At 40.3% G+C, this 27,831-nt stretch overlaps 1 protein-coding gene across 1 annotated transcript in view; it reads left to right on the top strand.

Moving 5' to 3' along the window:
• Positions 1-27,831, top strand: part of SLC36A4 (solute carrier family 36 member 4) — a 95,712-nt gene that overhangs the window by 18,252 nt on the left and 49,629 nt on the right. Inside the window, 3 exon segments of the mRNA XM_005495617.4 lie at positions 3,358-3,585; positions 4,285-4,383; positions 26,380-26,549. Coding sequence (XP_005495674.2) covers positions 3,358-3,585; positions 4,285-4,383; positions 26,380-26,549 — 497 coding nt within the window.

The following is a 27,831-nucleotide window of genomic DNA, read 5'->3' as shown; positions in this document are numbered from 1 at the left end:
TCAGTATAACTGTGTCCATGAATCTGAATTTGTACATGATGAGAAAGCACTAGATGTCACTTTGAATTTAGCAAGTTTTTCCATGCTGTCACTGACAGTAAATATCCTTGTATCCAAGAAAGGTTATTACGGGATGGATGGATGGATGAACGGACAACTAGCTGAAGAGGGGATAATAAAGCTGTGTGTGTCATCAGATCCAGAGGGTAGTGGTCATGCTCAAGAGCCAGCAATGTGCCCTGAAAGCAGCAGCATCCTGGTTGTATGAACACAAGAATTGCTGGTAGATGGAGAGAAGTGATTGTCATCCTTACTACCCATTTGTTAGACCATATCTGCTGAGTTCTGATATCCTCAATACTGGAATGCCATTGACTGACTGAAGTGAGTTCAGGGGAGCGTGCTGAAATCATTGGGGCTGAGGCACCTGTCCTTTGAGGGCTGCAGAAACTGGGCTTTTTCAACTTAGAGAAGTGGCTTTTGGAGGACTTAGGAGCAACCAGGACTGCAAAGAGTTTAGAAACAAAAGTCACGTTTTGTTCTTGGTAAGGTCAAATGGGAGGACAAGGGAAAGTTGTAAAAAAACATACAAGTAGATGCTGTTCCTATCTCAGACTAAAGACAGCTGTGACTGCAAATCTGGTTAATGCAGAATAGTAATCTGTTCTGAGCAGGTTAAGAATTTCATCATTTCATCATTATATTTTTTATTTTTTCTCCCCTTACAGCTAGAATGTCTTTGATGCCCTGACTTCTTTCTTTAAACTGTATTTCAAGGAATGGGACCTGCTACAGGCTCCTGCAAGTCATGAAGTTTTTGAGAATCTGTTTGGCCTCCATTTCCTTCTCCAGAGAATTCTGGAGCAGGGAACAATGTAGGGAGAACAGTTACCACACTCACTGTATTGTAAAGCAGGTTATAGTGTTGTGATTTATTGCAGGAGTATAACTCATTCTGAAGGTGCAAATGGGAGGTGGGAAGGTAGGGGCAGGGAGGCACTGTCTGAGAATTTTAGTCAGCTGTGTTTTGCTGATTGTGCATCAGTATCCATTCACCTGATGAAGGTTGGGGAGGGTTTGTGTGTAGCTGTAGTGTGTTCTTTCTCTGTGCTTCCCCTCAGTACTCTTGTGAAAAAGTAAAAGGTAGATAATTGTAAGGGCTATTTTGTATGACCACACTTACCTAACACAGTGTGGAGATGTGATCTTATCACACCCATCATCAGGGCAGCTGATCACAGTAGGCCAAAATTTGGATATGATTTTATAGAGTATTGTGTATTGCATTTTCCAACAGTACTAGCCAATAAACTCCAGTTGAATGGAATTTGTGGTGGTAATAGGAAAAAAAAAATTTCTGACTTCAGACACTTTCTAATGGGGTTTATGTGTACTAGGGGAATGCCTCTATCTTTAAGAGATGACTGAAGTGTTTGAATACTTGAAATTATTTGAGTAGGAGCTGGTTTATACTGTGGTATTGTAAAAATGTATTTTAGAACCTGAACAGTATCTTGCCTGCTAGTTTTTCTTTGGTTTGAGTTTTTTTAGGAATGAATGTTTTATTTATTTCTTTCTAATAGCTCATCAGGCTACAGATATTTGTATAAATTAAAGACATGCTGGGCTAAATATTTATTGTAGCTGAGAGTTTCTGTGCTCAAATCACTTTGTGATTCTTAGAAGCTCTTTTACATGTCCTTGTGTGCAGAGCAGCTCTGGCTACCTGCAAGTGCACGCAAGCAAGTAAACACACAAGACCTGTTAAAGTGAAAGGCCTAAAGTGCTTGTTCTGCATTTCTGTTTTAAGTGTAGTGGGAAAGCAGGAAGCTTCCACAGAGGGCTTTACTTCATGTGGCATTAGGGAAGCAATTTGGTTAAGTGTTTGACTTACAACTTGGCAAAGTCAAGTTATTGTAGCTGTGTGAATTAAATTCTAAATGTAATTAGAACTTCTTTGTAGCTTTGTAAAAATGGTATCTTAATGAAAACTACCAGATGTTAAATGTCTTGCAAGTGACACTTTAGATTCTTGCAAGGTAGAAACCATCAGTGTTTCCATAATGACCAGTGATGTTTTCATATAATTGAGATTTCTGGAAAGCATGCAGTTGCAGAATTATATAATTTGGCTTTTTCATTGTGGAAAAAAGAGTACAGTGCTTTTGGTTAGCACTGTATGAATAGTTTTAAGTTAATTCACTCTTTCTGGATTTGTGGATTGTTTGAAACAATGCAAATCAAGCAAGTTATTTCAGTTATATATCATTTGTTTATATCGTTCGGTTATATATATATTTGTTTGTCTCTGTGCTATGAGGATTTTTTTTTCGCTGTCTAGGTATGTTTTTGTAGCCATCAAGCCAAAGGCTTTATACAGCATGAGCAGATTAAGTACAGCCATAGGCTCATTTGGAAGATGCTGAATGCAGTGGTAAAGAAGAAAAGGATACCTAAGGGAAACAGCATGAGGAGATCTAAAACAAATAAAACAGTTCTTGTTTTGCAGCAAGCAGAATCACCAGCAGCTCTGAATGTTTTGATTGTGGTGTGCATAGCACAGATGGCTGTGTAAATTTCCACAAAACAAATTTTGGCAGTTGCAGCCACGCTGACTTTTTCTAAAAGAAGCAGTGAGAGTCATAAAGAGTTCCCAACTCAATCTTCTGATTTGCACTACATGCAGCTATTGTAATGTTATGTACAAAAAAACCTAATGCACTTTCACATTGACTGCTACTTTTAATTTATAGGCATTAATTTGTATCAGTTTATTAGATACAGAACTCTCAATTCTGTCATGGTTTTAAAAGTTGAGTTAATACTCATTAATAAAAAAGTGAAGAGTGAAAAAAAATTCATTTGAATTGAAGGAAAGGCAGGCATGTTCATATTCTAACATTATTTTGTATGCTGCTGTGATGTGTATGGTGAAGGCATAATGTTGTTAGGCACTGAACTCAAGTGCAATAGCATTTTATTATCTAACCCACTTCCTCTCCCCAGGAAAATTCAAACTCTTAAGTTTTAGGCCCAGATCTGTCTGGCTTGCTTCCAGTTTACCAAACTCCTTTTCTGAAAGGACTCTGATCTAAACTGCATGTGTGAATTTCCTCAGTGGTGGGATAACGATGCTTTCAAGCCCTCATTTCATCATTTGCCTTAAGTATGAAATACTTGCTGGAAGTGCCTTGTCTTCCCCTCTGCACTCAGTACACGTACAGGAATCTCAAAATTCCTGTCCCTCACCAGGTGGAGCAGAGAGACAAACTTCCCTGTAGGAAAAGAGCAATGTGACCATATACTCACTTCTACCACTGTTTAACATGTTGGTTTTGTTTGTTTGTTTTAATAAAGGTCCATGAAGGATTCTTGGCAAGTAAGATTGCTCCCATGAACGTTAGTGCCACTGGCAGCTCCTCTGAGAAAAGGAATACTGATTTACGAATATACATGCTGTGCTTCCTGCCATTCCTGGTCCTCCTGGTCTTCATTCGTGACCTTAAGAGCCTGTCCTTGCTTTCATTGCTTGCCAATCTGTCCATGGCTGTCAGCCTGGTGATTATTTACCAGTATATTGTTAGAGTGAGTATAAAAAAGTTTATTATCTGTTCAGTGTGGCAAGTTTGTTGAATGTGGCAGTTGGTTTCTGATAGATATGTACTGACTGACAATTTCTGAAAGGCAACATTAACTTTATTTGAGGCATCTTAATTTAAGATAATAAAAATATTTATTTTCATGAGTGGGAAGTGGAGCATGGGGAGAGAGGCAATGAGAATATGGACTGAGCAAGGAGACAGGAGAAATTATGAAAAAAATCAGATAATTAATAGTAATAGTAATTAATCATTCTGCAGAACTTTGTCTTGTGTTAAAGACATATTCTTTTAGTGTCCCTTATGGTTTTAAAGAATATCTGTGCAGAATGAAAGCAGATTAGAAAGAGCAGTGCACTTAGAAGTTTGCAGAAGATAAGACTTGAGATGTGCACTTTCCCTTCTGTTTTAATTGATGCTCCCTTATGCACACCAATGTGTTACTTTAAATGTGAACATTTCTAGTGACAGTGATGGAATCTAGAATAAATACATCTGCAAGTTTCTGTGTGGGAAGGTGGCTATAAATGTGTAGAGAGGACTAGGTTTGGGAGAAAAACCAGGGATTGTAAATAGCAACATATACACCACTATCAACATGTACTGAATTTTCTTTTGTATAACATAATGCATCAGTCAAAATTGTAGGAAGAGCTAATGCACTGTTTTGCTTTGTTTTCTTCAGGATCTAGCAGATCCTCGAAAACTGCCACCTGTGGTTGGCTGGAAGAAATACCCACTGTTTTTTGGGACTGCAGTATTTGCTTTCGAAGGAATTGGTGTGGTAAGTGCTTTTCACTGACTCTTCAAAATCACTGGTTTTGTGCTGGGGATACAGGCAGTTTTACTCCTGTTGTTATTTTTTTGGTTTTGTAAAGCACTAATCTCCTGTGTTTGTGTGAAAAGAATTAATTTGTCTGGTCAAATAAGGTAAAAGTTGTGGACACAATTTCCCCATGGGCTTGGATGCTTAGCCCTGTCCCAAATTGCAAAAATGCATTTAGTCCCAAATAGTTAGTGTCAGGAAAATCCACAAACACCTGAGATTTATGTCCAAAAAGGAGACAGAGGAGTAATGCAACTTTATTTAAACAAAGGCAGAGTCCTCTGGGGGCCTGTGGGGTTTTCTCTCTCAAGGTTTCAGAGGGCGCAGCCTCCTTTTATCCCAAACTCCCCGCTGCCTGTTGCTCTCTTCCTTTCCTCATTGCTGAGGTACTTGGAGGGTCCAGCCTTCCTGAACTGCCTACCACATATTCCCCCCTTGAACCTACTGTTTTACCCCAAAGTTCAGAAGTTCAGGCTTGTGCAGGCCCATTCCTCTGTTTCAGGAGTCAGACTGTTGGGGCTCTGTAATGAACCTGCTGCCCAAAGCCAGTAGAGACATTAAGAACAATTTCAAAAATGTTAACACCCATACTTTCATCCATCAAATTATTTGCAAAGACATTAGGTTTCCTCTCATTAGTTAACCACTTTTGTTCTATGTGATGTATTTTAAAAGGTACCTAAAGAGGCCTCTTGGAATGGTAGGTCATAAATCGTTGGGGAAATTAGTGTACATACTTTATTTGTTATATATTTACATATTTAAGCAAGTGTTATGCTTAAAGTGTATGTTTAAAATTAAAAAACAGCCAACCAACCCCTCCTTCTGTCCCTACCCCATCCTCCAAAAAAACTCTGAACAAACCCAAACTAAAACAACTCCCAAGCAGCATGCAGTTAATCTGAAATGATTGTTTGTCACTCATATAACACAGAAGATTTTCAAGTCTGTTTTCCTTTTTAGATTTGTCAATTCTGACTTAAACCAGATTATTTTACTTTGTTGTTGTGTTGTCAGTGGCAGAATAGCTGAATAGGAAAACCTTTTAACTTAGTTTGAGAACATACTTTTGTAACATATTTTCCACTGTTTCTCACATATGAACTGATTGATCCAGAGGTTTACCTACCATAAATCTGTGTGTATCTGAACATCTTTTGTCATGTGGAAATTTCTTTATGCGAAATCAGCTGTTTGTCTGAGATTATTTGATACCTACAGGTCTTGGGCAAAAAAACCTCCCCAGCCTCAGATAATCAGCCTGGACTACACTAAGCTTGTTACTTTTTGGTTATATAGTCTACCTGGGACAGACTACACTTTCTGTGTGTGTCATGCACAGTAGATCTGATGCATGCCCCAGTTTTATCAGGCTTGCTCATGTACTGCATAGCACACAGGTATTTGTAGCCAGGGAATCCCAAGTGAGAGCTCTGTAAGCCTCGGGGAGGTGGTGAAGGCTTATCATTTGGTAGCAGTAGTTTATTGAATTATAGGTAGGGAATTGGTTTATTGTAATTATTTTCTGGCACATTTGATCCCAAATTAGACAGCTCCTTAAGGTTACATCAGTAGTGGCAGCATTGACTTCTGATGTAAACCTCTTAAAGAACTGCCCGGAGCATTTGCTTGTTTGATTCCCTGGTTGTTACTAAGGACATCTTCAAGAACATGAATTTTTTATCTCTCTTTTATTCAAGAGCTTAATGATGTAGGGTTTATTCTATGTGTACCTTTAAAATGTAAAAATGCTACTTTATATTATTTGATATTAGTGTTATGTATGTATTGCATGTATTTCTGCATAGGCCGTCTCTGTTTTTTACTTGGTGATAATTTACTCCCTCTTCAAAGCAAATTGAGAGCATGGTTAAGTTTTCACCTTGTTATTAGTGTTTACAAACTAATTAAATGTTTATGTTTATTATGGTTCAATACACTTTGTGTGTGTGCTTACATTACAAAAAACCATTAATATAACATGGCTACCTTTATAAACTGAAATGAAAGTGAAAATCTATAGCTTAATGCCTGTTCATTATATGCAGCATGGTATTAAGATGTCCATGCCTCTCAGGGATATTTTAGGCATGCAGCATGTTTGCTGTGCATGCTTATGCTGTATTTTCATTCACTATAGAGATCTGAAGATAAGATTATTTCATATATTTGAATAATCAGAACTAAACAAAGTTGTTGAAGCATGAAATAAAAAAAAGATAAGTGAAGCAAAGCAAGACATTTCCTCTTTACATAATTAGTATTTCATGTAATTCTTGGTGAATGATTTAATTGATAACTAGTTATTATAGCTCAGGAAGTTGCCATCATAAACCTGTTGTGTAGCTAGTGTGTGGTAACTTTGTTACCCTGTGTCTTACTGTCCTTCCTAGATCCATGTGGTCCTAGATCCATGAATTAAGCTCCATTTAATTCAATTGGCTCCTTAGTCTACTCTTGTCTGACTGCAGGCGTATAAAATGGATTTATGTAATCTTGGTCTCGTTTTTAGAGACGTGATTTTAGGTTCTGTTCTGGAATGTCTTGCAAATATCTAATATTACTGAGAAGCTGTCTGAGCATGGCATTATAAACAGACAGCTTAAGGTCTTAATTTTCAGAAAAGTTGATTTTGATTGCTTAATTTTATACAATAAGTTGGCATACCAGTTATGGTATGTTATGGGGTCTCATTTTTCCTTTTCCTTGAATCTGAATGTGTATTATGCCAGTTCTCATCTTGAGAGCTGCCAGATTACTGGTGTTATGAAAAGGGACAATGAAATTCTGAGGTTTTGGGCTGGTGAAGTCATATTAAGCAGAACCTGACAAGAGAGGAAAACTGCCCTCAGTGTGTTTGCTTGGGTTTTTTTTCATCCCATTGTTCCAAAATACATATATTTTAGTTTTTTTTTCTTTCAGTTTAGCACTTGTCATCACTTACAATATGACTATAGTTCATTAGTAACTAATAAAAATTAGTGATACTAATAAAACAGAGGACTTGTTCACTAAATGCAACGTTTCAGAGAGCTGCAATGATTCAGCAGATTCCTGTCGCGGACATCTTTTTCACTAAAAATCCTTTCTTTAGGATTTTCCTTTCTGGGAAGCTGAGGCCCCAAAAATAGAATGTAAACAATGGTTATCTGCTGCTCTGGAATGCAACAGGTGGATTTTTGATTGGCCATCTTGAATGTTTATAATTAATGGCCAATCAAGACGAGCTATCTTGGACAGAGTCCGAGAGAGCTGCCTTTTGTTATCATTCTTTCTTTTCTATTCTTAGCTTTGCTGGGTTCTGAGGAAACCTTTTCTTTCCTTTTCTTTTTGGTATAATTATAATATAATATATATATATATATATCATAAAATAATAAATCAAGCCTTCTGAACATGGAGTCAACATTCTCGTCTCTTGCCTCATCCTGAAAACCCCTGTGACCACTGTCACAGATTCCTACTAGAACTTTCCTCTTGATCTTGAGAGATCATATTTGCCTCACAGATGATGAGTGTATGAACATGGGTTTTGGTTAAAATCTATTGTTAGATTAGGACTGATTAGCTGTCTTAGTGTTGTAAGAAAATTAGCAGTATGTATTTTGGAATATTGTTGCTTTGGGTATAGTCGATCCCTAAATACACTTGAAGAACTTTAATTTTACTGATTTGAGTCTGTAATAACAAAAACGTGGACTATTTGTATTTGAAATAGAGGATCTCAAAGAAACCAAGGTAGTGCCTAGAAAGTAGCACTTGGGTGGTACTAAGAGCTAGTTTAAACATTTCATCAACCAGTATTATAAAACTATTTTGAGATATATTTCCTTAAAATAACAACAATTAATATGATGAATTGATGATATTAATGTGATGAATTGAGCTGTTCATATTTGCCTGTGATCCATCTAGATTCTTACTTGATAGCAGGTTTGAGCAATTTTGGTACTTTGCTAAAGTCTAGGCAAGTTGTTTTTTGTTGCAATTGCTGTAGCAGGAGTAAGGTTAGTGCCATTGAAGAGCTGATTGATGCTAATTCATGCTACACTCTGAGTGATGCTTGTAACAGGATTGAGAAGTGCTGCAGTCAGTTGCTTGTGCTGTTCATTTAGTTGCTGCCACTTAGAGATGTCTGTAAAAATGGGGCTACTCCAGATTGGTCTAAGGTTGCTGCTGCAAATGGGTGGGGATCATTCCTGTGTGGGAACAGGAGAAGTTGGCAGCAGGGGCCCCCAGTGACCCCGAGGTAGCAAACAGCAGCTGAGAGCTCAGTATTGTCAGCCTCGGGGTTACCATTCATAGCGTTGAGAGTTGTTATGGGATTTCATCACTTGTAAGTTTAGACTTTACCATGATCAGGGTGACCTTGTGAAAATCCTACTGACTGGTGACATCAGTTCAATTTGTGGAACAGCACTGGCAACAGAAATGCAGTACTCCCAAGTGGATGTGTTAAGAAAATTAATCCACAAACACCAGAGGTTTATGTCCAAAAAGGAGACAGAGGAGTCCTTTCTGGCTTTATTGGAATAAAGGGAGAGGCCATGGGGCATTCTGGGATCTCTCAGATTTTTGGAGGATGCAGCCTCCTTTTTATCCTAATTTCCCAGCCGCATTTCCCTTCTCTCCTTCTCCATTGTCTGAGGTACTTGAGAGGTACAGACTCCCCGATAGGCCTGATACTAAAGATTTCCCTCTAATGTATAACCCTCCCTTTTAATTTTTAATTGGTATGGAATTTAGGGGTTTTTCTTCCCCATTGTTTCTTTCATCTCTCAGTGTCTAATTTCATTTATCATCAAACCTAAAGTTTATTTGTAAAAGCAAATATCTTTTTCCATTCATCAATCAGTGGAATCCTTCCCATTGTTTCTTTTATCTCCCAGTGCTAGTTTTATCACCAGCAGACCCACAACTTGTTTGTAAAGACAAATCTGCTATTCCTTTCAGATGCGACAAACCACATAAGATATTTGATTTTGTTTAAGCCGTCAAATGAAAATTTTGGTTCAGGGGCAGAATATTGATTTCAAAGTGGAGAAAATGTATCTTCAGCCCTCAGTGAACCTTTTTGGATACAGGACTGTGCTAGGGCTGGGAGATGTGGCAGCTGCTGCTCTCCCTCTGTAGTTTGGTTCTCTGTGGCTGTGGGTTCCCTGTGCCAGATGGTGCTGCCTGGCAAAGCACGGGGCTGGTGTTCAGGCCACAGAACAGAAGAGAGAACCAATGCTGCTCCTTGAATGCAGGAGCTGTGGGTGATGTAGTAGAGTGAAGAAGTCTTTCACAGAACATGAAACATGATTTTGTTAAGAACTATGTTAGAATGCTTTTTTCATATTCCAGAGGTGAGTAGGCCTGATTTTAAAATTAATGTGAGATTTTGTTACTGAATTAAAAGTAACTTCAGACTGAGTTTGTCCAAAATGAAATTAAGAGTCTTGAACGCCCTTTTTAGAAGGGTGTAAAGCAGCGCCTTCAGGCTTGGCTCTGTCTGCAGCATTGCCATGTGCAGGTAACAGCTTTGCATAATGTTGTGTTTATGTAATAGCAGTTACACTTTAAGAATATTTTGCGTCAAAAGTCTGCTTGGGTTTCTTGTTCTAGATATAAAAAACCAATTCCAAATGTGAAAGTGATACTTTATAATAAGCTTCAGGAGGAAGAAGGATGCAATAGAATCATAATATTTAAACAAGAAATATAATTTTCATTCTCCATTACATATAAATATGCTAAATTAACTGCAGTTTTTACAATTGAGTGTGATTTTTCCCCTCCTGTTGAGTGCTGCAGACAGATTAGCTTAGTGAAGAGAAAAACATTACTTTCCAACATTAATTTCAGGTTTGGAAAAGAAGACTTCTTATATTTTGGCCTATTACTTGAAGATGTCTATTCAAACTGCTTTTGAACTTGGATATCACAGCTTTGCAGCCGAAGATAGGGTGGTATTTGTATACCAGAAGACAGGCTCTGGATCACATTAGGCAGCAGCTAACCAATTCCAGAAGATTTAAAAAGAGAAAACTAAGTGGATTATCATTTTAAAATGTCATTGTTTGGATTTGGAAAGTAATGCAGATGAGCTTGTTAGGCCTGTGGCTTTGAGATAAAAGCCCCTCATTGTCAAAAACTCTTTTGACAGATTAGTATTGCCCTTAAAAAAAAAAAAAAAAGAAACCCAGTGGCATGCTTCCCTTGTCCTTAAGACCAGACTGTATTTATCAGAAGCAGACATTTAACAGGTAACCTGACATCATCTAAATCTGCTTGAGACATCATCTCTTTGGACCAAGGTATATCAATTCCATTGTTGTTTTTTTTGATAATGCAAAGGCTTGTATCCTCAAAATGTGAAAGGTGAGAATTCTCTGAGGATGGTTTTGTGTTTGGACAAGCATGTCTTTGTATTTGGACTGGGTTTGATCACTGTGGACATGACCTACTACTAAATGTACATGGTAAGTGTGGACTTCAGATGTTGTGTCAGCAAGAGGTGTGTTGTAGCTACTGTGCAAAATCAGGAAATGATGATGAACAAATGTGTTAGAAACAGAGAATGTTGTTAGGTGCAGCAGATAGAAAGATGTTGTATCAGAAACTGTTAAAAATATACATGTGCCCAATTCAGATGAATGTTGATAAAGTATTAGACAACTTGATATCACCTCTTTATCAAGTTAAATATTCCTTACCAGTAATTTGCGCTTCCTGAGAATGGAGCAACTTGCTTTCACCCTGGAGAGCCATTGTTTTTTACATATTGTACTTTTATTACTTCTTATTTTAAAGGCAATTCTTAATAACACAAAGTCCCTAGGATAACATTCTTTCATGCAGCATCCCACACACATGCTTGCAGCATTCAAATGTTTCTTTTTCTTTAGAAAACATAAGATACACATGCATTTACGCAATCGTAGAACAAAGGCATTTTAAGTTTACTTCTTACTTGCCTGAAACTTTTCTTAATCATTATGTGGTTGGTGACTTGGAAGAAGGAGGCAAAGAGCAAGTGTCAGAGGGCCAAGTTGTCGTGCTCTGCCCCCAGCTTATGGCAGGTGGGTTTTGGGGTGTGAGACACAGCTTCAGTGAGGTACAAAAGCTAATTTTCCTTTTAGATGTGACCCTGTCTTAGATGGAAGATGTGTCTGCCTTAATTATACATGCAGTAGAGGCAGAGTGATACACAAACTACTTATGATGATGTTATATATAATTAGAAACATAGTTAAATAATTTCAGGCAGGAATGTTCATCCAAATTATTTTGCTTTTTTGGAGCCAGATTTTTTGTTCCCCTGGCCCACCATTCTGTAAGTCCTCTAAACTGCAGCTTTTTTGAACTTAGTGAGCACTTACCTGCAGTGTATGGAATTCTCCAAGTGTATTTAAATGTAAGTCTTCATGATGTGAGAAAGATCTTGAATATAACCCTGAAGATGCAGAAATGTTAATAACTTTTCCTGGAGAGAGCAGCTAGCTAGAACAAATACTTGCATCCTTGGTTTTAGACTTTCATGTCTGTCATTTAATCAGCAGCATCTTAACTTTACCATCTATAATAGGCCCTGTGCAGGCTTTTCATTGATGAAAGTAGCATTGCAGTTTGCAATGCTTGTGTCTATATGTAACAATAAATGAAGTTTAAGTTCTAGTTTGCCTCTTAAATATTTTGCCAACATGTTTATTTTATAAGTTAAATCTGTTGTAAATCATGAATCATTTACATTTATTGAATAAGGGATGATGGAGACAGCAGCTGGAAAAAAGTTATTTTATTATATGGCTGAAAATACTAGGTATTAATAAACCTATCATTTTGTCAAAGGAATTTTTAACTCAGTAATGTTCTTGAATGTTCACTGAAGAATACCTTTCCTAAACCTAAAATCTTTTATTAATACATGTTCTCCCAGAGTTGGGAGCCCTAGTAATGTACTGCTGAACACTTCTGCAGGCATCAGTGATGGCTCCCTAATAAACATTGTGGTTGAAAAATTATACTGATTTCTCAGGAGCAGCAGAAGAAAGAAAAGAAATGGGAGAGGTGGAAAGGGAAAATATTGTAATGGGGAAGATATTTGGAGTGAGAAGATTATAGCAGGAAGTGATGGGGTGTGTGTCCTTCTGCTTGTCTTGGTGTATTCTTGGTGTTGTGCTTGAGCTCTGTGAGTGTGCCATGGGAAAGGTGATGGGTAGTGTAGCTGTCAAAGCATGGCACGCTCTCAGGGCAAGCTGAACTGTATGGAACTGTTCTAAAGAAAGTGAAATTGTCAGTGCCTTCTCTTCCTTCTGTTTGGATTGGTTGGGGTTTCTTTTCAGAATTGGGTGGTTATTTCTTTCAATGATGGCCTTGTAAAATGTTAGGTGTGACATGCAAAGCACTTTCTGTTTTGGGGTCCTGTTGTTTTTTAGCTGTTGATCCAGGAGTGTATATGTCTGTATTTTCAAGGCTCCTTATCCCAGGGCAGAGAAATTTCTGTATTTAAAGTTAAAAATTTCTGTAGGTCTCTAATCCTATTTATTTCCTGTCATACTCATTAGTCCTCAGTGGAAACCAGTGTAATTTATTTTTTCACTTCTGCAGTAATGAAATTTGCACAGCCCCATGCAGGACCTTGCAATATGTGTATACTTTGTTCTGTGTCCCCTTAGAAAATAAAGCAATGCGTGGAGGAGCATTTCGCATAAAAGACAAAAGACCTTTTGGGAAAATGTTTTATTTTAAACCTTTCCATTGAAACAGATTGAAGTTTGTAAATTTTTTCTCTTGCTTACAAAGGAACAGGTAGGGATAGGTGAGAACTTAGTAATCATTATCACTTATTTTGAGGGGACTTAAATTCAGTGTGGGTTTGATCATTGGCTGGCATAAAAATTTAAGTGCCATTACAGCTTTGGGAAATTTCATTTTTACCTCCTGAGCCAGAAAGAGTCCAGAAATACACAATCATGTACTACATCTTTATGTATTATTGCAGTAGATTGAAATATACCCTTCAGCAACACTTGCATTTCTAAGTAGTTTTTTCTTTTATCACTTACCTTGTGGAAATTTTGAGAGTAGCATAACTTATTCAGAACGTGTTAGACCATAGTGCTGTATAGTCTGTAGGCTGCAGTCCAAGTGACTGGGGGCTGGAACTGTCTGATAAATTAGAAACGTAATTTTCTATTAGCATTTATCTTTTGCTGGATAAAACCACAGACTATTGTAAAGGCCAGCAAAGCATATAACACTTCAGTGATTTTGACAGGACAGATATTTAAAAATATTTTAAAATATTGATGACCGAACTAAAATGCTGCTTTATCATTTCCAGTTTTCATTGGAGAGAAATTTTTTGGATTTGGTTCACAAAGTCACATAGGACATGATAATACACAAACTTGCAGAAGTTCTGTTAAATTTCAGAGCAAGATAAAGATTAAATAAATATAATAATAAAGTGATAAATAAATTCTTGAATATAATAAAAGAAAACAAGAACCCCTGGAGAGTGCAGAGTTTGGACAGCAAGCTAGGTAAGATTTACACAATTCCTTCAAGCATTGTTAAATCAAGGCCATCAGAATAGGGTGGTAGATTGAGTTTGGTTTTTTTGTGTAGGTGAGTAATTCTTTTTCCTGGTGAAACAAGTCGAAAGGGGCTTTACTGGAGTCTGAGGAGATTGGTTTTTGGAGTGATTGGAATTGCTCAACAGGTTTCAGAAGGCAGTGTGTTCTGTACAGAGAACTTCTCTTCTGGGTTTATTTATTTCATATAAAACTTTTACTATAAAAATTGATGTACAGTCACCATTTGGCTTGCACTTTTCCTTGGGTAATAGTAGCTGCCCTTTTGTTTGTAGTCATGAGGGATCTGTTAAGGAAAATTGGATTGTTTATTCTACGTGTTCTAAATAGTGATGTTCTGTAGCTTAGTAAAGAGAGTGAGCTTTAAAAGTGTACCTAAAAGTGATGGAATAGAAGCCTGTTGCTCAAAATATTGCATGACCTTTTTCTGTGCAGTGCAAGAGCACATGCACTAGGACAGAAAAGCAAACATGGTGTCCTGGGTTGACTATATGATGCTTTTATCCCCAATCGTCTCATTCTGTTTATGTTGAATAATAATAAGTTTTGTACCTTTAAGAGTGTTACAGAGAGTGAAGAGGGAGAGAGAAGAAGCGCGCAGTTTTGTTTTTCAGACACTGCACTCCTCCACATTCCTGCTCCTGACTGTGTTGTCTGCGGACGGACAGCGGGACAGAGAGCTCTTCTTTTGCTTTTTAGTTAGTGTTAGCTAGCTGAGGCAAAGAAGTTCCCTGGACTGTTTTTTCCCTTTTCTTTGGACCTCTTGGAACTGCTCTGGACTGAACACCCAGGAGAGCACCGGCAGCTGCAGCTGTGGCCACCGGGCCAGCCCTGGCCTGCGACAATTCCAGCACTGAGAGACTGATCAGAGACTGAGTGAGCTGCTGCTTGAACCCGGGGTTTTTCTCAGTTTGTCATCTCTTTTAGAGTGGCAAGGGGTCTCATTGTTTTGATACTGTTTTGGTCTTATTGTTTAATAAACAGGGGGTTTTTTTTCCACCTTTCTCCAAGGAGGTATTTTTCTTTCCTCCCGGACCAGTTGGGGGGAGGGGCCGATTGGATCTGCTTTTCCCACCGGAGCTCCTTTGGGGGGATTCTTCCCCAAATTTGCTCTAAACTTGGACAAATACATGAATTGGCGCCCAACGCGCGGCTGGAAAATGTGGAAAAAAGCCCTATTAATTGTGTGTCTGTGGTTGTTAAAGCAGTTAGTAGCTATGCTGCTTGAACCCCTGATGTCTCTGGTTGAGAACGCCTCTGTATGGCTCTGGGCTCTAGACCTTTTTGAGGTTTCAATACCTTTCTGGTCATTAGGGTTATTGTCCTTAACAAGTAATTTTTACGGTAGAGGGGTACGGATTGGAATAGCTGTTGTGCTGGCCTTGGTGATAATGATTTATAAAGCGTTCAAAAAGATACTGACCTCTGTTTACAGCATGTATGGTTTATGGTTTCTTCATCCTACCCTGCATCCCAATTCCAGTGGTATGTTTTGGGAATTTATTAGTAACTACACTCAGTCTGTTAGAGGAGGAGCTAAGAATGAGACTTTCCAGCCTTCCCTTTCCCTCTTCTCCTTTGGATCGGTTATGTCACTTTTTGAGAATGTTCAGTTTCCCCTGAATGTTAAAGAGACCATCTTTCTGGTATTTAATTTGGTAAGTTTCCTCTATATGGTCTGCAGCTTCTCTAGAATGAGGGCTGAGATATCCAGAGGAGCTGGTGAGACCCCTGATCCAGAAGCAGATGCAGGCGTGAAAAATCCTGAGTGGGGTGGAGAATGGGAAAATATAGGCCAAACCCTGTAGGAATTTTCTGATCCTGTAGGCTGGGATTTCCCACGGGAACAAATTCAGAACGCAGCAGAGGTGGGGAAATACCTAAAGGAGAAGTGCCATGACGATTCTAAGGAGAAAAGGCTAATTGCAATAAGCTGGGCCCTGGCCTATGCTTATCGCACTTTGTTAGATACTGTCGGGCAGCAGACAGAGGCAGGGGGGCAGGGAGATAAATCAGCTATCCCAGTCACTCAAGCTGTAGCCAACAGCCCAGGCTCAGAGCCAGCAGCTAGACCAGACAGTGAGCCTAAGCCAGCATCTAAACCCATGGCTGTTGCTACCAGTACTAGAAGTGGGAAACGCACGGAAAAAACTGATCGACCAGTGGATGATGATGATGATGATGGTGGTGATACAGGAGAAGGAACCTCAATGCCTCCTGACGTAAAATCAGGAGTCAAAGCAGCAGGTGCAAGATCAGACGCAAATATTGAGTCTTATTCCCTGAAGGACCTTCGTGGCCTAAGGAAGGACTACACTCGAAGGTCTGATGAATCCATAATTAGTTGGCTGGTCCGTCTCTGGGATGCTGCAGGCGAGGCTACAATTTTGGATGGCACTGAAGCCAGGCATTTGGGATCCCTGTCACAGGATACTGTCATAGACCAAGGAATGATGAGGGGGGCTAACTCTCAGAGCCTCTGGGAACGGGTCCTAAGAAGTGTGGCAGAAAGATACCTGTGTGCAGACGATCTCTATATGCAGCAGACTCAGTGGAAGACAATAGAGCAAGGGATCCAACGCCTGAGAGAAATGGCCGTGGTTGAGATTATCTTCTCAGATGATGTAACAACTAGGAACCCAGACTTAGTACCATGCACGTCTGTGATGTGGCGAAAACTCGTACGACTCGGGCCACAAGAATATGCCTCTGCCTTAGCCATCATGAAGAGGGATGAGGGGGGTGAGACTGTGCTTGACATGGCAAGGAAGCTCCGAGCATATGCAGATGCTGTACATGGCCCAACACATGCCAGAATCGCAGCGGTGGAAACACGTCTTCAAAAATTAGAGGACAAGATAGAGGAGGGTCACAAGAAACTGAGGGAGGAGATTAAAGAGAGCTTTCTCCAAATCTCGGCGGTACAGATCAGAGGTTCTGGTACCCAACGCAGACGTTCCCCAGACGGCGAGAGAAGGTACATCCCACGAGCTGAGCTGTGGTTCTATTTGCGTGATTGTGGAGAAGACATGAGGAGATGGCATAGACAACCTACCTCTGCTCTGGCACAACGGGTGAGACAACTGAAGATTCAGAGAGGAAGTTCCAAAAGGGAAGCAGCTCCAGTGGCCAGTAACCGAACTGTCACATATGATGATAATGACAATATTTTTGATCCCCTTGAAGGAACCTCCAAGACATATGCCCAGGGAAAGAAGGATAACCAGGCTTAGAGGGGCCCTGCCTCTAGCCAGGTAGAGGCTGGGGAAAACCGTGTTTTTTGGACTGTGTGGATTCGTTGGCCTGGCACATATGAACCACAAGAATACAAAGCTTTGGTTGACACTGGTGCACAATGCACATTAATCCCATCAAGACATGTGGGGACAGAGTCTGTTTCTATTGCTGGTGTGACAGGGGGATCACAGGATTTTACTCTGGTAGAAGCTGAGGTGAGCCTGACTGGAAATGAGTGGAAGAAACACTCTATTGTGACTGGCCCAGAGGCCCCATGTATTTTGGGCATAGACTACCTTCGAAGTGGGTATTTCAAAGACCCAAAGGGACTCAGATGGGCATTTGGAATAGCTGCTGTAGAGACAGAGGGTGTCAAGCAGTTGAACAGCTTGCCTGGACTGTCAGACAGCCCATCTGCAGTAGGTCTCCTGAAGGTGGAAGAGCAACGAGTGCCAATTGCCACCTCAACAGTGCACCGCCGACAGTACCGAACGAATCGAGATGCTGTGATCCCCATCCATAAGATGATCCGAGAGCTGGAGAGCCAAGGGGTGGTCAGCAAGACCCACTCACCCTTCAACAGCCCCATCTGGCCTGTGCGAAAATCTGAAGGAGAATGGAGATTGACTGTGGACTATCGTGCATTGAATGAAGTGACCCCACCCCTGAGCGCTGCTGTGCCGGACATGCTGGAACTCCAGTACGAGCTGGAGTCCAAGGCAGCAAGGTGGTACGCCACTATAGACATTGCCAATGCATTTTTCTCCATTCCTCTGGCAGCAGAATGCAGGCCTCAGTTTGCTTTCACCTGGAGAGGCGTGCAGTACACCTGGAACCGATTGCCCCAGGGGTGGAAGCACAGCCCCACCATCTGCCATGGACTGATCCAGGCTGCACTGGAAAAGGGTGAGGCTCCAGAACATCTGCAATATATTGATGACATCATTGTGTGGGGGAAGACAGCAGCAGAGGTGTTCGAGAAAGGGGAGAAAATTATCCAGATTCTCCTAAAAGCTGGCTTCGCCATCAAGAAGAACAAAGTCAAGGGACCTGCTCAAGAGATCCAGTTTCTGGGAGTGAAGTGGCAAGACGGACGGCGTCAGATTCCCACCGATGTCATCAACAAGATCACAGCAATGTCTCCACCCACCAATAAGAAAGAGACACAAGCTTTCCTAGGCGCCATAGGTTTTTGGAGGATGCATATTCCCGAATACAGTCAGATCGTGAGCCCTCTCTACCTGGTCACCCGTAAGAAGAACACTTTCCACTGGGGCCCAGAGCAGCAACAAGCCTTTGCACAGATCAAGCAGGAGATTGCTCATGCAGTAGCCCTTGGCCCAGTCAGGACAGGACCAGAGGTGAAGAATGTGCTCTACTCTGCAGCCGGGAACCATGGCTTGTCCTGGAGCCTTTGGCAGAAGGTGCCTGGGGAGACTCGGGGTCGACCACTGGGATTTTGGAGTCGAAGCTACAGAGGGTCTGAAGCCAACTATACTCCAACAGAGAAAGAAATCCTGGCTGCCTATGAAGGAGTCCAGGCTGCTTCGGAGGTAATAGGCACTGAAGCACAACTCCTCCTGGCACCCCGACTACCCGTGCTGGGGTGGATGTTCAAAGGCAAGGTTCCTTCCACTCACCATGCCACCAGTGCTACATGGAGCAAGTGGATTGCTCTCATCACTCAGCGCGCCCATATAGGTAAACTGAATCGCCCTGGGATTTTGGAGGTCATTACAAATTGGCCCGAAGGTGAAAACTTTGGTCTCTCTGATGAAGGGGAACAAGAAGAGACACGAGCTGAAGAAGCTCCACCATACAACCAACTGCCAGCAGAAGATACACAATACGCTCTCTTTACTGATGGGTCGTGCCGCATTGTGGGAATGAACCGGAAGTGGAAAGCAGCTGTATGGAGCCCCACACGGCAGGTGGCAGAGGCCACTGAAGGAGAAGGTGGATCAAGCCAACTTGCTGAACTCAAAGCTGTTCAACTGGCCCTGGACATTGCTGAGAGAGAGAAGTGGCCAAAGCTCTACCTTTATACTGATTCATGGATGGTAGCCAATGCTCTGTGGGGATGGCTGGAGAGGTGGAAAAAGGCTAACTGGCAACGTAGAGGAAAGCCAATTTGGGCTGCTGAAGAGTGGAAAGACATTGCTACCAGGGTAGGGAAGCTGCCTGTGAAGGTCCGCCATGTAGATGCCCATGTACCCAAGAGTAGAGCTAATGAGGAGCACCAAAACAATGATCAGGTAGACCAAGCCGCAAAGATAGGGGTGTCCAAAATAGACCTAGATTGGGAACATAAAGGAGAGTTATTCTTAGCTCGATGGGCCCATGATGCCTCAGGCCACCAGGGCAGAGATGCCACCTATAAGTGGGCACGAGACCGAGGGGTGGATCTAACCATGGACAGTATCTCTCAGTTATCCATGACTGTGAGACGTGTGCCGCCATCAAGCAGGCCAAGCGACTGAAGCCCCTCTGGTACGGTGGGCGGTGGTCCAAGTACAAGTATGGGGAGGCCTGGCAGATTGACTACATCACACTGCCCCAGACACGCCAGGGCAAGCGCTACGTGCTGACCATGGTGGAGGCCACCACTGGATGGCTGGAAACCTACCCTGTGCCTCATGCTACAGCCCGGAACACCATCCTGGGCCTGGAAAAGCAAGTTCTGTGGAGACATGGCACCCCTGAGAGGATTGAGTCAGACAATGGGACTCATTTCAAGAACAGCCTTGTCAACACCTGGGCTAGGGAACATGGCATTGAGTGGGTGTACCATATCCCCTACCATGCACCAGCTGCAGGCAAAGTGGAGAGGTACAATGGACTGTTAAAAACCACATTGAAAGCATTAGGTGGGGGATCTTTCAAGAACTGGGATCAGCATCTGGCAAAGGCCACCTGGTTAGTTAACACCCGAGGCTCTACTAACCGAGTCGGCCCTGCCCAATCTGAGCCTTTGCAGAGAGTAGATGGAGACAAAGTCCCAGTGGTACATGTCAGAGGTTTGTTAGGGAAGACTGTGTGGATCAATTCTGCCTCGAGTACAGACAAACCCATTCGTGGGGTTGTCTTTGCTCAGGGACCAGGTTGCACGTGGTGGATAATGCAAAAAGATGGAAGAACACGATGTGTACCTCAGGGAGACCTGATTGTTGGATAAAACCTGTATAAATATCACTGTTTCCTGAATGTTATTACCATTGTCTGTGTATAGTTGTATAATGGATGTATCATGTATGTACTTGTAGAGTTAGAATTTATATTAGTTTTAGTAGTAAGCAGACGATATGGGGATAAGGGGTGGAATGTCCTGGGTTGACTATATGATGCTTTTATCCCCAATCGTCTCATTCTGTTTATGTTGAATAATAATAAGTTTTGTACCTTTAAGAGTGTTACAGAGAGTGAAGAGGGAGAGAGAAGAAGCGCGCAGTTTTGTTTTTCAGACACTGCACTCCTCCACATTCCTGCTCCTGACTGTGTTGTCTGCGGACGGACAGCGGGACAGAGAGCTCTTCTTTTGCTTTTTAGTTAGTGTTAGCTAGCTGAGGCAAAGAAGTTCCCTGGACTGTTTTTTCCCTTTTCTTTGGACCTCTTGGAACTGCTCTGGACTGAACACCCAGGAGAGCACCGGCAGCTGCAGCTGTGGCCACCGGGCCAGCCCTGGCCTGCGACAATTCCAGCACTGAGAGACTGATCAGAGACTGAGTGAGCTGCTGCTTGAACCCGGGGTTTTTCTCAGTTTGTCATCTCTTTTAGAGTGGCAAGGGGTCTCATTGTTTTGATACTGTTTTGGTCTTATTGTTTAATAAACAGGGGGTTTTTTTTCCACCTTTCTCCAAGGAGGTATTTTTCTTTCCTCCCGGACCAGTTGGGGGGAGGGGCCGATTGGATCTGCTTTTCCCACCGGAGCTCCTTTGGGGGGATTCTTCCCCAAATTTGCTCTAAACTTGGACACATGGTAATATAATAATGGTGTATGTTGTTACTATTATTTTACTTGAGGTAACTGTACTTTTTCTGCAGCTCCCCCATAGGCTGTGTGGTTGTAAATCCACCTTTCAGTGAGCAGATGAATTCATTGGTATCTTCTGCAGACAAAAAGGAATGGGCCAGGCTTGGACTGCATTTGTCTGCTGAGGATTTAATATTTGTCTTTGGAGGTTAGGTAATAGAATTTAGGTTTACATATCTTGAATACCTTTGATATCAAATTTTTTTGCTTTGAACACGGCTTTATTTTGGTGCTGTAGAGCATTATTAGATACTTTTCTTCCCTGAGTAAATTGATAAATATATTGGTTTTAATTTGCCAAAATTCTTGAGTTGTCTTCAGCTTAAGCCAATCAAAACTTCTATATAGCTGTCTGCCTGATATACTTACTTTAAAAGTGCAGGGGATAAAGGATGGCCATTTTAGTGGGATTTCCTGAGAAATGGAAAGGTGACTTTATGTATTTAAACATTAAGCACATCTGCTCTTAAGCTATCCATTCCAAAATTAGCTTTCAGTGGCTATGAAAATTAAATAAAAGTTTATCTGATTGTCTGCAGATCAAATTCTCTAGTAGGGTTTTTTTTTTTTAGTGCAGTTATATGAAAAGTAGAGTAGAGATTTCTGATTAAAATTAGGTAGTCCCCTGCAGCTTATTTGCAGGAAGACTGTGAGTGTAGCAGGATATTCAAGGCAAGGGATGAGGAGGCAATGGTGTTACTGGGAATATTTATACCTACTTCAAGCAGCTTGAAATGAAGGGGAAAGCACTTTGCACAATGGATGATATCAGATTAGCCAGGTTATTTCAAACATTCAGTTACAATTCTTTGCCAGTTAATTATGGCTAGTTTTGAATTTATTTGGTGGATGAAAGCAAGATGTACTGTGCTTGTTTTGCAATTTTAAGAAGCCAAAGGTTGATTGTAACTAAAAGAATATAGTACTAAGTTTCAAGGAGTATAGTAGTAGTGATGTGTGCAAATGTCTCAAAAATTGTAGGAAAAACTCTGTGAAGCAGCTGACAGAGAAAAATTAGATAGAGAGTTTACTCAGTGAGGAGGAAAAAAAGGATGGAAATTGAGAAATTAGGAAAAGAATAAGCTTAGTCTAAAATATCTTATTTCGTAGGTGTTTAAGGCTATGACAGGGACTAGTGTGAAGTGAAGGGGAAAGGGCTTGAAGGAAGTGCAGCATGGAAATCAGAAGCACAGAAGAGAGTCATTAAATAAAAAGGTTAAGAATGTATATTTGAAACTGAATCTTAACTCATCTCACTTCCTGGTTCCAGGAAGGAAGCAGTAAAACCAGAACTAAAAAGCATTTGTGAAAAGAACCTTGTCTCTTGCATTCTGATGAAATGTTAGGTTTTCTGAAGTCATTGCAAGAGGAGCTGTGCAGGGACTGGAAAGAAACTTTACAGTGAAGATCTATCCAGTAGCTGCCCACCAGTGACTCAGTGTCAGAACAAGCACTGGCTCACATCATATCTCCTGGCAGCCTCTGTCTCCTTGTGGATGCTGCAGTGATCCTTTGGATCCTGATGGGCTTCAGCAGCTTGGGGAGCCGGGTGAGTTTGGTAATATACATGTAATTGGTTGTTACTCAGTGTCATGCTAATCCCATGAGTTACAGAACTTTTTAGCTTGGCTGGAGTGGGTGATATTGGATACTCTCTAAAACCTGGCTCAAGTTCTTTACATGATTTCTTTGGGGGTCACTTTTAATGAGGGAAGCATCTCCTGCAATGACGACTGTCTTGAGATTGCTGCTGCTCAGAGAGGGAACTTGAACCTGGGAAGGCTCGTGCTGAGCTGGGCAGGGACACTTTCACCTGCTCTGAGTGATGCACAAAAGGCTGCATTAGCATTCTCATCTGCTCAGCCTGGAGGCACATGCAGTCCTGATACTCAAGGATAAGCTGGGAGGAATTAGTGTTTTTAAATATAATTTCAAGGTCTACACATGTTAATGTGTCTCTCACCACTAGTCTTATTATCCTGTATTTCTTTTTGTGTTTCATTTCCTTACAGAGCAAAAATGAAAGTTGTAATGTTAAAGAGGGGATGTTGATAGGAGAACATGAGTTTAAATGGATATGTTTTACTCTGATTTACTCATAAGTATACAGGAAACGATACCATTGCATTTAATGAGTAAACTTGGTTTTGTGGATAGTTAAAAAGCAGAGTGTGTATTCTTAAGAGCATTGTCCTATAATGGTTTTAAATTGCTTTTAATTTTTTTATGCTTTTGTTTTCTTAGAGAAACACGGGTCTTCTGGTTTAAATGCTAAACTGTTTGGCTTTAAATACTAAAGATAAAAAATGTCTGCATAGTTAAAAATTTGAAAAGAAAGTTTCAATGCTTCCTTATGGAATCAAGAACATTGAACATAGTGTGTGCCACTAGTCCTTTACTTAATTTATGAACTAATTTTCAGAAAAACAATTCTATGATAGTCTTGTCTGCCTGTGAAAAGAACTTTGTTAAAATATAAAAATATTTAAAAGGCAGATACCCTGGTTAGAGTCTGTTACGGACCATGTCTCTTTTTGCATTCTTCCTGCTGCTCGACACTCATTTAAAAATTGATTTAATTTCTGAAACTCTTCTTTGTTTAAATTCTGCATTCCCCACCAGATGAAGTTACAGTCTAAGTTCAGGTTCTTTTCTGGTGGAGCAACATCAGCAGTGAGGGCTCTGAAATATATAAAGAAGTTGATATGTATAATGCATTTTAATTGAATAGGAATAAAAATTACCTCTAAATGTGTACCTTTTTAGGGATGTCTCGGTTCCCAAGTGTAAAATTACTTTTTGGGATTTGAAATACAGGAGAAATAGGGCCATGTGGTATAGACTGGCAATAGTGTTATGCTACTACAAGTAAGGAAGTAAATTTCAGTGGGTGACTAGGAGGAAAGGAGTAATTACCATATAGAAAATAATATGCCAGAAATTCAGATATATCAATTTGTTAGTTAATTAGTGGATGAAATCTGTTTTTTTCATAACTCATATTGCTTAAATAGTAAATATTCAGTCAATTAAAAAGCAATTTTGTATGATGAACACTAGCTTTTACAGGACAACCTTATTGCACTGGGACTGTTTGTCTGTATTAGATATGACATAAGTGCTAACCAGGGATGACAAGCTTCTTTAATTAACTATGCTGTCATCAAATATAACCTGCATGTCTACTGAAAGATAAGCTGAGCTGTGAACTTTATTCCACTCTCTGTATTGCCTAGATCTTCATTACCTAATTTCATTCTAGTGATGCCTTTTTGGGACTACCTAAAAACAAAGACTGGAAAAAATTAAGAGAATAAAAAGTGATTATATTTATTAAAGGGCCTTCAGGTACTTTTAGGGTAGGTGAAGCCCCCCACAGGGTTACATCCAAAAATGGATGATGGGTCATGGATTTCCATACTTTTATAAGTTTGATCCATTTGCATATTGGGGAATAATCTTCCAATTTCAGTTTCAGATAATGAAGTCATTTTACCCCAAGTTTGCTGCCCTCCAAATCACTTTTGTTTACATCTCTTGGGGCTGAGACAGTAAGATGTCCTTGATTCCCAGGCCTGGAGAGGAATTGTTTTGTCTGACTAAAATAGAAAAACAGTTGCTAACACTCTATATGGAGTTTAGAGTTATACTCTAAAGAATTGCAGGATTATAAATATATGAAAAATAGAAAAGCTAAAATCCTAAGGCATCAATGGAGCTTGGATGTTTCACTTAGATGTAGACATACCATATTATGTGTCTTAATCTTGGACTATATCCCATATTCAGTATTTGAGATGACTGTACAGTTCTCCTGAAAGAAGTGGGGGAAGTGCTTGTCTAGGAGTATCCATGTGCTGTCAGCTGATGTTTTAATGATCTGTTTTGTGGGTGAAATGGAAGGTAGGAAGAGCAATATGTGAGCTTGTCACTGGGTTTTACTGTCTTGCCTGGAAGTTTTGTCTGGGTGTCTAAAAACTTAAATTGGAACTTACTGAGAGTGTTTTTCTGAATGCTGTAGAGTAGTAAAAGTAGAAGGCAATTCCCAGCAAACTTCGTGCAGTAACGGTTGAAGCGCCTGAGTCTTCACTTTGCAGTGATGGCAGGCCCAGTGAGATAGCTTGACCAAGTGAGGCCCAAAGCACTGTAGTTAGGAAAAGCAGGGCTTGGTGTACCTGGCCCTGTTTCTGTTAGAGAGATGAAAAAGAGCATTGGGACTGCATTCTGGTAGTCATGGGACTGTGATGGTGTTCACAGGGGTTCTTGGATGAGGGAAGAGACGAGAATGTTGACTTCATGTTTCAGAAGGCTTGATTTATTATTTTATTATATATATTACGTTAAAACTATACTAAAAGAATAGAAGAAAAAGCTTCATCAGAAGGCCAGCTAAGCTAAGGATAGAAAAGAATGATAACAAAGGTTTGTGGCTTGGACAGAGAGCCTGAGCCAGCTGGGCTGTGATTGGCCATTAGTTACAAACGACTCTATGAGACCAATCACAGATCCACATGTTGCATTCCACAGCAGCAGATAACCATTGTTTACATTTTGTTCCTGAGGCCTCTCAGCTTCTCAGGAGGAAAAATCCTAAGGAAAGGATTTTTTTATAAAAGTTGTCTGTGACAATGGACTCCAGATTATTTGCTGGGAGGGCTGAGGCTGTATGCTGAGGCTGAGCTTGTGTGTCAGTAGCTTTATCTGTGGTGGAGGCTGACAGTGCAGGCATACCTGACAGGAATTGGAGAAATATCCTTGGATTCTGAAAAATTTTGTTGCCAAAAAAAATTTCATGTTACTCTCATTGCTTATGTATTTTCATCTCCACACCATAAGTTTCTCTTGGCAGTTTTTCTAACCTATAAATATTGCTTTATGATTCCACTCTGATGCTTTTTTCCAACCAAAATATGTGCTTTTCAATATCCAAGTTTTTCTATTGGATACAGAAGACATTGTGACCATCTGGGCAGTAAAACATTATTGTAGAATAATCTTACTTATTTATAAAATAACCTGAATTTTGGAAGTTGGCACTGAAAGAGGGGAGACAAGTAGTTTTGCTCTGAGAACATCAGATGTGATTGATTCTCCCTGTGTTTCCAGGTGCTGCCATTGGAAAACAGAATGAAGGACAGCTCCCGTTTCCCGCAGGCACTGAATGTTGGGATGGCAATAGTCATGGCACTGTACATCTCGCTGGCCACCCTGGGGTATATGCGCTTCGGGGATGAAGTCAAAGGCAGCATAACTTTAAACCTGCCACAGGATAAGTGGTAAGTGCCTCTGTGATTGAAAAGCAGTAACCTAGAAGGCAGAAATGTTGGAAAGGTTGTCCCATGCCTCAGTGCCCTCAGGGTGCTCAGACTTTTAATGTATCCACAATAGAGCTGTGGTCCTCGCTAGTCATTTCTTCCATATTAAAAGGACTTGCATAGGGAGGGTGATCAATGATATTATAAATGCTGATCAATGATGTTATAAATCATTCCATCTCTCTAGAAGGAGCTAGTTCCAGGACTGTTGAGGGGGGGAATACACAGTTTGCAAGAAACTTTCAAACAGTTCTGGAACAAGCAACTACCTTGGATATCCTGGTGATATGGTGCCCTTTCTTAGTGTAATCACTGAGTTTAGCAAGTGGCCAAATGGAATAGAAGACATCAAAGATGAATAGGTTTGTAGTTCAAGTGCAAGTCCAGGGATAGTGTATATGATGACTTCCTATCAGAAGAATGAAACTTATGTTTGCTAGTGTCTCGAGGATTCTACAATTTTTATTTAGCTATTTTTTTAATGTTATGAATGTCACATGCTGAAGATGCACTGAAGATGATTTGAACCACTGTATAGTTAGTTTTATATCTGTCTGTGGATGGACATACTCTAACTATTCTCTAATATAATTTATTTTTTAATAGTTTTGTCTAATAGGCCTAAAATTAGGTATATCAGCAGTGCAAAAGGGCTAAAACTGAAAAGTATTTTAATGTTTTCATTCTGATCAAGTAATGTTTTACAGGTTATATACTTGCATCTACTTCTTCAACGTCCATTGTAGTAGTTTATTAAAGTAGTGAAATCTCAAATTACTGGCAAAAAAACCCCTGCATAGATAAAATGAATGCTGATTTTTTGAAAAATGGGAGAACACATGTAATGAATGTTCTCAATTTTTAAATGTTACTTTTTCACTTTCTTTTCTTCCTTTTCATTCCTTGGAGTCAATGTGATCTATGCATTTTTAATATTCTTAAGAAGTTTTGTTTAATTGCCAGACTGATTCCAATGTTTAATACATGAGAGTATAAAAAATGTGTCTTGAAGGATGAATGATTTTTCATTGCTAGAACCTTCATCTATTTCTTCCTGCTTGTTTACTTGCTTTGTTTTTATACTGCTGTCGTAACAACTGAGATTTGGGCCTTCCCTTCCCCTTCCCCTTCCCCTTCCCGGGCAGGTTTCAGTTACAAATTAGGAAAAAATTCTGTCGTGTGAGGGTGGTGAGGCACTGGAACAGGTTGCCCAGAGAGGTTGTGGACTCCCCATCCCTGGAAG

The sequence above is a fragment of the Zonotrichia albicollis genome, chromosome 2 (assembly GCF_047830755.1).
Source record: "Zonotrichia albicollis isolate bZonAlb1 chromosome 2, bZonAlb1.hap1, whole genome shotgun sequence".
Classification (NCBI taxonomy): domain Eukaryota; kingdom Metazoa; phylum Chordata; class Aves; order Passeriformes; family Passerellidae; genus Zonotrichia; species Zonotrichia albicollis.
The sequence above is the reverse complement of the archived record's forward strand: the minus strand, read 5'-3'. Positions and strand labels throughout refer to the sequence as shown.